This window comes from Lacerta agilis, chromosome 11 (assembly GCF_009819535.1).
Source record: "Lacerta agilis isolate rLacAgi1 chromosome 11, rLacAgi1.pri, whole genome shotgun sequence".
Lineage (NCBI taxonomy): Eukaryota > Metazoa > Chordata > Lepidosauria > Squamata > Lacertidae > Lacerta > Lacerta agilis.
In genome coordinates, this window is record NC_046322.1 from 43,137,955 (window position 1) to 43,151,208 (window position 13,254).

General features: G+C 38.4%; 1 protein-coding gene across 2 annotated transcripts in view; it reads left to right on the plus strand.

Moving 5' to 3' along the window:
• Positions 1-13,254, plus strand: part of AP3S1 (adaptor related protein complex 3 subunit sigma 1) — a 28,520-nt gene that overhangs the window by 943 nt on the left and 14,323 nt on the right. For both annotated transcript variants that reach the window (XM_033163650.1, XM_033163649.1), the window contains exons 2-4: positions 2,449-2,540; positions 4,170-4,281; positions 7,466-7,537. In XM_033163650.1, coding sequence (XP_033019541.1) covers positions 2,449-2,540; positions 4,170-4,281; positions 7,466-7,537 — 276 coding nt within the window. The remainder of the gene's footprint in view (positions 1-2,448; positions 2,541-4,169; positions 4,282-7,465; positions 7,538-13,254) is intronic.

Consider the following 13,254-nt stretch of genomic DNA (forward strand, 5'->3'; position numbering starts at 1 on the left):
TAGGAGTCGGTTCCTGTGCTGCTCTGCATCACCTGCCGACCGTATCCTGGCCTCCAGGGGCTGAAGAATTTCTGGCTCGTATCCGTAGACCCACCATCGCAAGCATGCCTTGTGAGAAGTTAAGTCACCGGGTCATCTGGCTCATGGCTGCCCCTGACAGCAGTGGCTCTCCAGGTCTGTGAAAAGTGCCTTCTTTTTAATGGAGATATAAGAGCATGACGTGTCGCCCACTAGAGGTAACAACCCTCCCAGTGCCTTAGCTATGGGGTGGAGGGGGGCTAGCTAGGGTTTCTTTTTGCCCCTGGTGAAGTCTCCAGAGGGGTGCCATTGAGGCTCCCAGCCTGTGTGTGTATGCAAATGTGCATGTGGGTGCCAAGCTAGGTTTTTGACTTGGGTGAAATAAAGCCTAGTTTCACCCTGACCCCTTTCCTAATGTCCTGTGCAAAACAGACATTGCCATCACCAGAGTTACAACTGCCCACCATGAACAACCCAACCAGTTGTTTCATGCAGATATTAGATGACACTGGGGACAGTGTTGCCCCTAAAATGAGCTCCACCTATGCTTTCCAGTTCTGCATATCAAGACTAGTCTTAGTCCATGTAAGGGAATCAGCAAGCAGCTCCATCTACCTTGTAGAGGGGAGTCTTGTTATATGGGTGACCCAGAACATACATTCACACTGTCCAGGCTTGTACCCCCAGGAGATCAGTGCTGCTACCCAGCAGTTTGATTTTGCTCCCGGAGGTGAACTCCATTGTCTCTTGAGACAGCCAGATGCCAACTACAGCAACAACAACAAGGAGATTGAATTGTTATGCTGAATGGTGAAGAAAGATAAATGTTGGTGGCACAGGGGATTGCTTTGCTGTATTTCAGAACATTGGGCTGAGTGGGATGGGTAGGAGGATGGCAGCTCTAATAGTATTTTAATGGGTAAGATGAGAAGCAGGTGATTATTGTTTGATGCTGAAGAGTTCTTATGTTGCCTGTTAGCTGATGCTTCCTTCTAATTAGTGACATGTGATACTGAGCCAGGCTTTGGGGTTATGGTTGGTATTGATCCTGAACGGTTATGAATTCCAAGTTTGTAGTGTTTGGCACTATTAAATACACACACAGAGAAAAGGTACTAAAAACTGGATGTTTGTTAGCAGAACAAAAATGTGTAGGGTATGTCACTTTTAAAGGTTGCTTCCCATATGACAAGAGGAAACATGGTGCTACCATTTCCAATCAGAAAATTGTGAGTATCCTTAAGTCTGTTTTGTACTTGTGGTCATTCTGTTTGTGCTAAGTTTGCACATTGAAACTCATGTACATTTGCTCTTCATGATGATGTATTTGCCGGGGGGGTTTTAATACAAAGAGGTGTACTTGTAGAAAAGTTACATGTGAACCCAAAGTGACTCTTAGTTGGTTCCTTTACTTGGTGATTGTCAGAGGGGAGAAGGATAGAATGAGAACTATGCTGTATAAAAATTGCAGAGCCACCATCCTTAGTAACTCCAAAAGTGATTTTTTTTAAAGTCATTTTTAAATACTGCAAAAATGTATGTATTTGCATAAGCAAAGCTCGTTTCTTGTGTTGTGCTAATATAGAAATTTTATAATGTGGTAGAGTTACAGAGCAGCTTAGGTGAAGTAAGTGCAAAAAACTTGTCAAGAAGGATTTTTAAATGCACCTTGTAAAAGTTTAAGGGGCTAGGTACAAATCTGATGTTTGTGTCTTTGTGCACAGCATCTTGCTTGACATGATGATTTGACTATGCTTCAGAGGATGAATCTCTGTTTAGGTAGTCACTCAGTTCTATGCTTTGAGAGTTAAACTAGAGGGATAGCTGTGGTAGCCTTTTGCAGCGAAAACAATCTTAAGAGTTTTGTGGCACCTTAGACAAACAAATTTATTGAAAGTTGATGTCATAATAAATTAGTCCATTCGTAAGGTGCCACAAAACTCTGATAATGAATTAGAAATGGAAAAAAATGTGGCTGTGCAAAATATACTAAAGTTTTAATGTAGTGATTTACTGGAATTGGATCAGTTTGTGTGTGATAAATAATTTAGTTTAAATGCTACTCTTGCCCCAAAGCAAAATCTGAGATGCTAGTTGAATCCCCCCCCCCCCGGAAGAAATCAGTTCCAGCATTTCTGTATTACCCATTCAGAATAAAGTTAACTTTTTTTCTCTTTCACTAGGAGGGAGATATTTCTCTGTGTTGATATTTTGTCTGTTTCTGAAACAATGTACAGTATGGAACAGTACCAAGGCTTTGTGTGTGTGTGTGTGTGTGTGTGTGTGTGTACATTATCCCTCCTAAAATGTTGCACCAAAATTGTTACTTAGAGAGCATAGCACTGGATAGGGATGGAGCAGTGCTTATGCTATCCAACTGTATTTAGAAATATAGATTGTTTTACTACTCTAGTCTCTTTCCCCCCCCAGAGTGAAGATACACAGCAACAAATTATCAGAGAAACATTTCATTTAGTCTCAAAACGTGATGAAAATGTCTGTAATTTCCTTGAAGGTGGCTTGTAAGTATCCTGAATTGTATTCACAGTTGTTAAAGTGAAATATGAAGGTGGTGAAAAGTGTCCCACTTTGAAGACTTGACTTGTCAACATTATTTTGATTTTGTACAAGTGCAACATCAAAACCCATGATATTTCCTGTAAAATGTTTACGCTTAGAAGACAATGTGCATATTCCGCTGTGATGCTTATTTATTTGATGGTGGCCAGAATTGTCACTGGTGTCATAGGGTTGTATGGAGTGTTAGAGGAAGGGTCATGCCTCTGATGGGGTACATATTGTGCTCCCTCTGGGGTAGTTTCTCCACCTTTGGTCCCCATCCTGCACTCAGCTCTCACCTGTGATTCCTAAAAGCTGTCAGCATGCAACAGCAGCCACACTCTGGGAGATAAATAGCAAATAACAAACAGACAGTCTCGGAAAATACAGTATAAGCAAACACAAAACAAAGAGCTGTGACAATAGACAGTGAAAAATGTATAAATAGATATACTATAGTAACAATGCAATAAATACAAAATATAAATGCAATGGTCTGGGAGATGGCTTTGCTTGGCTGGCTAAACCCAGGGGCAGATCTTGTAGGATTCTAGGTCCCTTACTATGTTAGCAAGCACATGTTGTTGCATTAGGACCACCACTCTTAGCTTAATACACTGAGATATGAATGATCCTTTCATTTGCCTGTCCCTTTGCATATGCCCAAAGTGATCCAGTAAGTCTCTACTTAGCTGTAGCTTTCTGTTTTGCCTGAACTGGCAACTACCAGCTTTAGAAGAAGGCATATATACATTCTTATCTGGCGTTGTTGTTCATTTGGGTAGTTACCCTTTTCAGTACCAACGTAGGTTGGTGTTTGTACATTATCTGTTATATTTTACTTTACAATGTTTGTACATTTTATATGATACAGTTTTTATTATGAGGAGTCACTGCCTACTGATTTAAATGGTTTTGACTTTTATGTGTGTTTTATTTATTTGACAACATGTATATACTGCTCAGAGTGGTTTACCAAAATACCCAATACAATTATCAGTAAAAGAAATCAAGAACAAATATTCCAAAACAAGCAAAAAATAATTAAACTCAACAACAAGCTAAAACCACATTAAAACATGACATGGATACATGTCTGGATAGGCTTGCCTAAAGTAAAATGTTTGTTGCAGGGGTTGAAAAGACTACAGGGAAGATGCTTGCCCCCCTTCAACAGGCAGGGAGTTCCAAAGTGTGGGTGCTGCCACACTAAAATACAGATTTCTTAAAAGTGCAGAATGAGTGTTCTGGCATTTGTAACAGTGCTAGTTGTCCAGATTGAAGTGGCTGAGTGGCCATATATGGAGTAAGGCAGTCTTGCAGGTATCATAGAATTGGAAGGAATCTGAAGGGTCATCTAGTCCAACCCCCTGCAATGCAGAACACACAAAGTCTTGACACACTTCCCTATCAAATTTGGGACCGTTCTGGACCATGGTTAAGCTTTGCAATGTTCTAGCAGTTTTATTGCTGCATCAATAGGTGGAGCTGTCCCCAGTTTTACCTGCTAGTTTAAAAAATGTTGTAGCTGCTAACAAATGCAACTTGGAATGTTGCAGTTAATTGTTAATGTTTATCTTGTTTTGTTTTAGATTAATAGGTGGATCTGACAACAAATTGATATACCGACATTATGCCACATTGTACTTTGTCTTCTGTGTTGATTCTTCAGAAAGTGAACTTGGCATTTTAGATTTAATACAAGTAAGTAATTTATAGAGGATTTTGTATGTTTTTGAGCTGTTGTTTTTCTTTATTTTATCTACTAATAAATAAATAAATCTACAATGTCCATCATTAGAAGTAAGGTAATGAAATCCTGAAGTGTTTATTCTGCTAAAAATATTTTGGGTGAACTATTGTCTAAACTGACCTGTGTATTTGCTTGCCTGTAAGGCTTGACATGCCTCTGTATAATAATACTGACAATATTTCTCAACACTGAGTATTAATACTTGTATGGGGAGGAAATTATGCAACAATGGCCACACTATTGTATGTTTTGCTTCTGGTATTGGTGCTAGGAAGCTGATTGGGAGCACAGTTTCTTACTTTGAACAGAAGCTCACTTGGATTGGGTGCTCTGGAGAACCATTCTTAGAACAAAATATTGCCTGCATGTAACAATAGCTTGGAAAATAAAATATATTCCCACTGGAAATGAGGCACTAGGTTTTCATGGTATGCAAAAATAATCATTTCTGAAAGTGTTTCTGTTGCTATTCATTTTGTGTACATATGTAATCTGTGGTAATCAAGTGGTGTATGTTTTTGTAACTTCTGAAACCTATTCCTAAAGCAACTGGGATTAAGACCTACTGAATTTAGTGGAATGTACTTCCGAATAAACATATATAGAATTGTGCTGCATGCTTATTCTTTTGAAATGTGTTAGATATATAAGAAGTCAGCAGTTCAGGATGTGAATGTTTAACAGGGCTACGTGGGTTAAAATAAATACTCTACAATCTGAGTCAGGACCATTCTGGTGATGTGGCTAGAGTGGTATTACATGGAGAACAGTTAAATGCTATAATGCTCACCAGGTAGTCTTTGCAAGCCTGTTATCAGCCTGCAGAGCTGTTATCAGGCTAAAATGCCACTTTTTATGCTTAATTTTAATTAGTTAAAGGAGGGGCGCATTCCATTTTGTTCCACAAGAGGGTGTCCTACCACAGCAAAACAAAAGGCTAGCTGTAGTGTGGCAATCATTGTACAAGTTTGAAAGTTTGAAATGACTCTGGAAATTTTGGTTGTAATACATACCCAGGGAGGTTTGCCTGGTGCCTTCATTACATATCTTTAGGTGCCAGGCAAAAACACCCCCAGGTCTTGGATTTACAAAACAATCTATGGTCTTTTAAACTATATGTTTGGGGCAGGGTGTTAGGGATTTTTTGGTCATTATGGTATGTATTTTTGTGTTCTTACATTGTAAACCACCCTGTGATCTTTGGATGAAGGTCAGTATAGAAATTTAATTAATAAGAATAACTGTAACATAACAAAAGTAGTCATAATAAATGAAACATTTAAAAATACAAAGCCAAACTGAATAATCTTCACATAAATCACAACAAAATCTAAAATAAAGATACAAAAAGAACAACAGCAGCCCCTCCCAACAACCCTCCCCCCCAAAAAACCCAGTCTGCTCATGTTATGATGCTATGTAACCTTGTACAAACATGTTTTTATTAGTATTAATATTTTGTTAGCAAAGAGAATCCATTCATTAAGCTTCAGTTCAGAAGTTTGTTCACTTTATAAAAATATTTATGGGTGTCTCTCAGGAAAAATCAGTATACCGCTGTACTGGGTAACCTATTGTGGTTACAGTACTTAGAAAGGAAAGTCTAGGACTTTTCATATGTGAGATGCATTCTAGGATAATCCTCAGGATGGGCCTAATCCGTCATGCCATATATCCCTGCTCCCATCATGCTTCAAAATGCTTATATTTGGTGAGGATGAAAGCTGGGGGTGAGCTTGGAAAGGAAGCAAGGGCAGTGTTGTTGATGGGCAAAACTAAAATCTTAACCCATTACTTCCAGGTCTACAGTGTAGCTCCTAAAAATGGTTCATGCAACCTGTCAGTGCAGATGGTTTAACTGAGAGGAATAAAAGAGTTTATAGCAATAGAGAATGAAGTAAAGTTCCACTGAACTCTAGGGGATCATATGATTATTTCTATTTATCTATATTGTTTTAATTGAAAGGAATGTAATCAGTGCTATTTTTCTAGAAACAGAGGTGCCAGAACTCACCATAAACACCTCCCTTGTTCTCTTATAATAGCTGTGGCACTCACCTGAGAGGTGCCAGAACTGAGTTCTGGCGAGTTCTGGGTGAAAGAAAGCCCTGGTTGTAATACACCTTGAAGCTTGGTAACCCCAACTTCCTCTTTTTGGTGCATATATAATGCATTTTCCCCCCTCACCGCTTTCCCCTTGTACTGAAGGTTTGTATTTTTTACTATTAAAACATTCTGGCAGAATTTTAAACGGTAATATTTGAAAGCAGGAAGAAAATCATTTTGATAGGTGCCACCCTGGCCCACTAGGAGACATTTAGTGATTTCAGGGGAAAATATATTTTCTACCTAAAATTGTTCCCTAATGTTTGGGAGTCCAGTTGAGGCAAATGTCTAGCTTTAATGAACTCTGTTGCTCTTTCTCAGAACATTTTTATGTGTTTTGGTTGTATATAGTCAGTATAAATGCTGCTTTTAGTAATAGCCTTATGTAGTCATGAACTAAATAAAGTAAGTTTCTGTCTCCTTTTAAACGGATTAATCTGCATGCATTACTGTGTGTTTGTGGCAGAACATCATAGCTCCTAAATAGAAGCAGTATGAGTGTGCTACTTGTATACTACAAATGGCTCTAGCTTTAGCAGATAATAAAGCAACTGTCTAGAAATTTTAATGCGATGTTCAGGCAATGCCTGTCTCTTTGGGCAGATGAGACTAAATGTTAAATTGGTTAGTCCACTCTCAAATCTGTTTTGTTGTTGTCAGGTTAAGCATTTCAGCATGTCTGTATAAACTGTGCCACAAAAATTTGATAGTAAAGCTTTCAGACTATAGTAAAAGACACAGTGTGAAATATTTAAAGTAATAAAGTGTGAATTTTGTTTGAAGCATGCTATATTTGACTAAGGAACAGGAATGTCAAGCTGTCACATTAGTGAAGTTTGATCTTCAATAACGTACTTGGGATCTGCCAAGAGAATCCTCTGTGTTAACCCCACATGTTATACAGATACATTAAACTTCCATAATTCTTGATGGTCTTCTGTGTTCTGATTGCCACATTCACAGTTTGTTCATAATGGAATGATGGAGTTGCTATAAAACTTTGACCCCTTGCAAATTTTCTCCCCACAGGTATTCGTAGAAACGCTAGACAAGTGCTTTGAGAATGTCTGTGAACTGGATTTAATTTTCCATGTGGATAAGGTAGTGTGGTGAGCTGCTGTAACATGAATTCAGAGTATTCTGTTGACCAGAAAATCACATTCTTGTATCTGTCAGAATGGTAAACAGTCCCTTTCCTTGTTCAAATGTCATTTTATATTAGCTAGTTACTTTTTAACTGAATAAATATACCCCTAAGAAGTGAATAGTAAAATTCACATGTATTTTTGAAAACATATTTGCAGTACAGTGGTGCCCCACTAGACGAAAATAATTCGTTCTGCGAAAATTTTCGTCTAGCGGGTTTTTCGTCTTGCGGAGCGGCAATGACAGCCGCGCTCCGCAAAACGAAAAAAAAAGGCGAAAAATTTTCGTCTTGCAAGGCAGCCCCATAGACTTTTTCGTCTAGCGGGGCAGCCTTCCGCTAGACGAATGCCTTCATCTAGCGAGTTTTTCGTCTAGCGAGGCATTCGTCTAGCGGGGCACCACTGTATTTCTTTTGTCAAGTCAAACCTCCTGACCTCCATTTCACTGATCTGCTATCCTACACATGGTTTCCTTGCCCTGAATACTGCAGACTTAACTTCTGAAACTTAACAATGCATACAATTGTGCTATGAAGGAAAAACTGGTGGTATACAGAAAACCCCTTGATTCCTTTGGCATGTAGTATTAATTCAGAATTGTAAGTTGCTTTTGACGTTTTCCGATCTGGTAGCTGCAGAAAAGCATGACTCAAGCTAGTATATTGTCCATGGGAATATAATTTTCCATGCAGAGAAGAACATATTGCTTAGACAGTAAAAACAAAAAACTTCTAAGAAAATTGTGTGGGTTGAAAACTTAAAAGTACTTGCCCCACTCCCCGCCCCAAGTTGTAGAACAGCTTGATGCTTGTTGAGAGAATGAAGCAGTGGAGGCAATAAGCTGCTTAATTGTTCCATTAGGGAAAGACACAACAGGCCAGAAGTTTCTGTAAAGAACATAAAGTTGCTTTTAATGGTTGTCAAAATTTCTTCCACATGAGCATGACTTGTTAAGTATCTGCACTGCCAAGTTTATAATAACTTGCAGCAGAAAGGCAGTTGGTTAAAGATACTAGAAAACAATTTTTCTGAGCGCCTTAACTGAACTTGCTCCCTTGTATAGGGAATTTTCCCCCACCCTCCGGCTTCACTGTTTGACACCTCTGAGGCTATTGTTACTTCTTCCAAGAAATCAGATGTGGACTAGAACAGTAAATGTCTGTTTATGAAGACCAGCAAGCTCCCCCCACCTTTTCCCTATGGGGAGTATTCCTCTTAACTAACAATTGCTAATTTGTCTCTACATCTGGGTTTGAAGGAGGATGAAAAATGTTGCCCTTCCAGTTTTTAAGAACATTCTTTAACACTCTTCCACCCTGAAGCTGAAATGTTTTCAGTGATGTGATTTCTGAGCAATCTAATATTTCTGTGCTTCCTAGGCGTCTTATTCCCCCATGGCTTACGCTTTCCCTCTTTTGTTGATTTCAGCAAATCTGTTCTTTGCCAAGGTATTTTGAAATAGGCAGAAAAACAGCTATTGGGATAAATCATGTAAACTAAGTGCACTTACCCTGATTTGCGCAACTTCAGCACATAGAGCCCTCACTGGAAATCATTGTCCTGGAATGTTCTGTGTAACTTATATACAGGCAGCTCCCCATTTACGTGGGGATTGAGTTCCGCCCTGCCCCCTTGCGGTGTCGAAAATGGTGTGCACATCAGGTATCACGCACGGGCTTATTGCATGCAAATGGGGAGTTGCCTGTACTGCATTTGAAATGCCAGAGTAGTTGCATATGTTGCACAGTAATGCTTGAGGCAGATACAATACCTGCAAAAAATTACTCAGCTGCATGCAGCCAAAGCACCTGAAGGTTCTTGATTGTAATGATTTAATTTCAAATATTTTTGTACTATACAAGTGTGAGACCCCATGTCTCATTTTACTGGAAAATTTTCAATGTGGCAGCTCCCTGAACTGGAGGATAGTATTTTATTTTTTAAAAAATCAGTTCCACTTTACATTGTGTTATGAGTTAAAAACATGTGCTGACAGTGTTCTGCAAATGTGGAAGCTTTTATAGCTGACGAAGAAATATCCAGTATGGAAAGCTGGTAAACATAGGATATATAGGCATCAATATGTAATCTTCATGCAATACTGTACTTGCAAACAATTTGAAGGGCCTCATAAAGAAGGTATGCAGTTTTGTGTTGGATGATTTGGTAATCACATGTTTTCTACGGGTCTTTAAGATTAAGTCCATAATATTTTAGCTGCGTCTTATGGGCAACCAGTGTTACAGCTCTAACTTAAATGTTTGCTATGTTACTAATTTTACAAAGAAGAAAGGAATTTAAGAGCCTAATCCCCTGCAATGCAGGAATCTCAACTAGATAATGCATGACAGATGGCCATCCAACCTCTGCTTAGAAACCACCAAGGAAGGAGAATCCACTACCTCTTGAACGAGTCTGTTCCGCTGTCAAACAGCTCTTACTGTCAGAAAGTTCTTCCTGATGTTTAGTCAAAATCTCCTTTCTTGTAACTTTATTTTTTTTTTTTTTTTATAAGATTTTATTATTTTCTATTAAACAAATAAGAAACATAACATAAACAACAACATTAACAATACAAAAAATACAATGCATAAACACAGCACAAAAACACAATCAAACAGTTACAATAAAGAGAGACATGTACAAACCTTTAAACTAACACTTATCCTCTTATTTTCCTTGTTTCTATCTTCTCTGTTTTGGGGACTTCCCCCATTCCCTCCACTGTCTTCAAAATCCTATATACTTTCTAGGTAGCTTTGTATCTTATTCTATTCACATTTGCTCTATTTTTAATGTGCTTTACTTTACTTAATCATATCTTAACTTAAACACCAAATCTTAACATATTTTCTAACAATTAAATCTTTCACACAAAATATCTTAGTGGCAATTTTGTCTAACATATACCTACTAAAGCCGCTATTCTATTTAATTCTGCTCAAATGCTCAATTTTACTGATTTAACCAAATAGTCTTTAAATTTCTTCCAATCTCGTGACACCTTCTCCTCCCTCTGGTCCCGGATTCTGGCGGTCAGTTCTGCGAGTTCCATATATTCCATCATCTTCATCTGCCATTCTTCCACCGTTGGTATCTCTTCGCCTTTCCATGTTCTTGCCAATAAAATTCTCGCTGCTGTTGTGGCATACATAAAAAACACTCTATCCTGACTGGGTATCTCTTCACTAGTTATGCTCAGAAGAAATGCCTCTGGTTTCTTACAAAAGGTAACCTTCATTACCTTCTTGAGTTCGTTATAAATCTTATCCCAGAAAGCATTTACCGCTGGGCACAACCACCACATATGAAAAAAGGTACCTTTCGCATGTTTACATTTCCAACATACATCTGACATTTTGGTATTCATCCTAGCTATCTTAACTGGTGTCAAATACCATCTGTAAACCATTTTCATTATATTTTCTCTTAAACTATTACAAGCAGTGAATTTAATACCTTTTTGCCACAATCCCTCCCAGTCATCCATCATGATATTATGTCCTACATCCTTCGCCCAATCTATCATTGACGATTTAACCAGTTCATCTTTCGTATGCCACTCTAGCAAAAGATTATACATTTTGGAAAGGTTTTTAAAATTCGATTCTATCAGTTCTGTTTCCAGTTTTGATTTTTCTACTTGAAAACCAACTTTTTTGTCCATTTTAAATGTTTCATATACCTGATGATAGTGCAGCCAGTCGGGGACCTGGCTTTTCACTTGATCGTAGCTTTTTAGCTTAAAAGAGTCCCCTTCCTGCTGCAGTATGTCCATATATCTTAACCAATTTGCAGACATGTTCGGTCTCTTATAGGCTTTGGCCTCCACTGGAGAGATCCATCTAGGGGTCTTTCTCTCTAACAAGTCTTTATATCTACTCCAGACCTGATACAAGGATTTTCTAACTATATGTGACTTAAAAGTTCTGTGGATCTTAACCTTGTCATACCAAAGGTATGCATGCCAACCAAACATGTTATCGTGTCCTTCCAAGTCCAATACATCAACATTCTCTAGTTTAAACCAATCCTTTAGCCAGCAAAAGGCCGCTGCTTCAAAGTAAAGTCTTAAGTCCGGCAGGGCAAAGCCTCCTCTATCTTTGGAGTCTGTTAGAATCTTAAACTTAATTCTTGGCTTTTTGCCCTGCCATATAAACCTTGATAAGTCCTTTTGCCATTTCTTAAAACAGTCCAGTTTGTCCAGAATTGGTATGGCTTGGAATAAAAACAGCATCCTTGGTAGGACATTCATTTTTATCACGGCAATTCTTCCCATTAACGACAATTTCAATCTAGTCCATATCTCCATGTCTTTCTTTATTTCCGTCCACAGTCTTTCGTAGTTGTCCTTGTACAGGTTCAGATTTTTGGTTGTGAGATTGATACCTAGATATTTTACTGTTTTGACAAAATTGAGGCCAGTGCCTTCCTGTATTCTTTGGATTTGTTCTGCACTCATATTTTTTCCTAAAACTTTGGTTTTCTGCTTGTTTAGTTTGAAACCAGCTACAAGTCCAAATTGTTCGATTACCTCCAGGGCTCTGGGGATACTGCTTTCCGGTTCCTGCAGGGATAACATCAAATCATCTGCGAAGGCGCGTAGTTTGTATTCCTTCTCTCCCACACGAATTCCTTTTATCTGTTTGTCCTTTCGTATCATATTCAGGAGGACTTCCAGGACCGTGATAAAAAGTAGAGGGGAGATAGGGCACCCTTGTCTTGTTCCCTTCTCAACTTCAAACTCCTCCGATATCACACTGTTTACAATTACTTTAGCTCTTTGTTCTGTATAGATGGCATTAATTCCATTCAAAAACTTTTCACCAACTCCCATCCTTTCCAAATTCTTTTTCATAAATGTCCAAGAAACTTTGTCAAATGCTTTCTCTGCATCGACAAACAATAGTGCCGCATCTGTATTTATGTTTCTCTCCAGTTTTTCTAAAATGTCCACAATAATTCTCGTATTATTACTAATTTGTCTTCCTGGCAAGAAACCTGCTTGGTCTCTATGTATATAGTCTTTCAACACTCTTTTCAACCTTGTAGCCAATATATTTGCAAAAATCTTATAATCCACATTCAAGAGGGATATTGGACGGTAATTTTTCATTTGAGTCACATCCATATCTGGTTTTGGAATCAGTGTGATAAAGGCTTCCTTCCACGTCTCTGGTGCCCTATCTCCTTCTAATATCTTGTTGCAAACTTCTCTTAGTGGCTGCGATAGCCAGTCTTTCATTGTCTTATAATATTTCGCTGTTAATCCATCCGGTCCTGGAGCCTTCCCCAATTGCATGTTATTTATTGCATCTTCTATTTCCTGCGTCGTTATTGGGTGGTTGAGAGTAACTAATTTTTCCTCTGGGACCTTTTGCAATCCGTTTTTCTCCAGAAATCGGTCTATTTCTGCTTCATCTATCTTCTCCTCCTTGTACAGTTGCTTGTAGAATCTTTGAAAACACCATCTGATTTCCTCTGGTTTCTCCACGTTTTTTCCGTTTACTACCAAGGTATTGATGACATTTGCCTTTTGTCTTTTCTTCAATTGCCAAGCTAATAATTTTCCACACTTATTGGCCGATTCAAATGTTCTTTGCTTCATCATTTTCACTTTCCATTCAATGTCCTGATTCATTATATTGGCATATTGGGATTGCAAGTATTTAA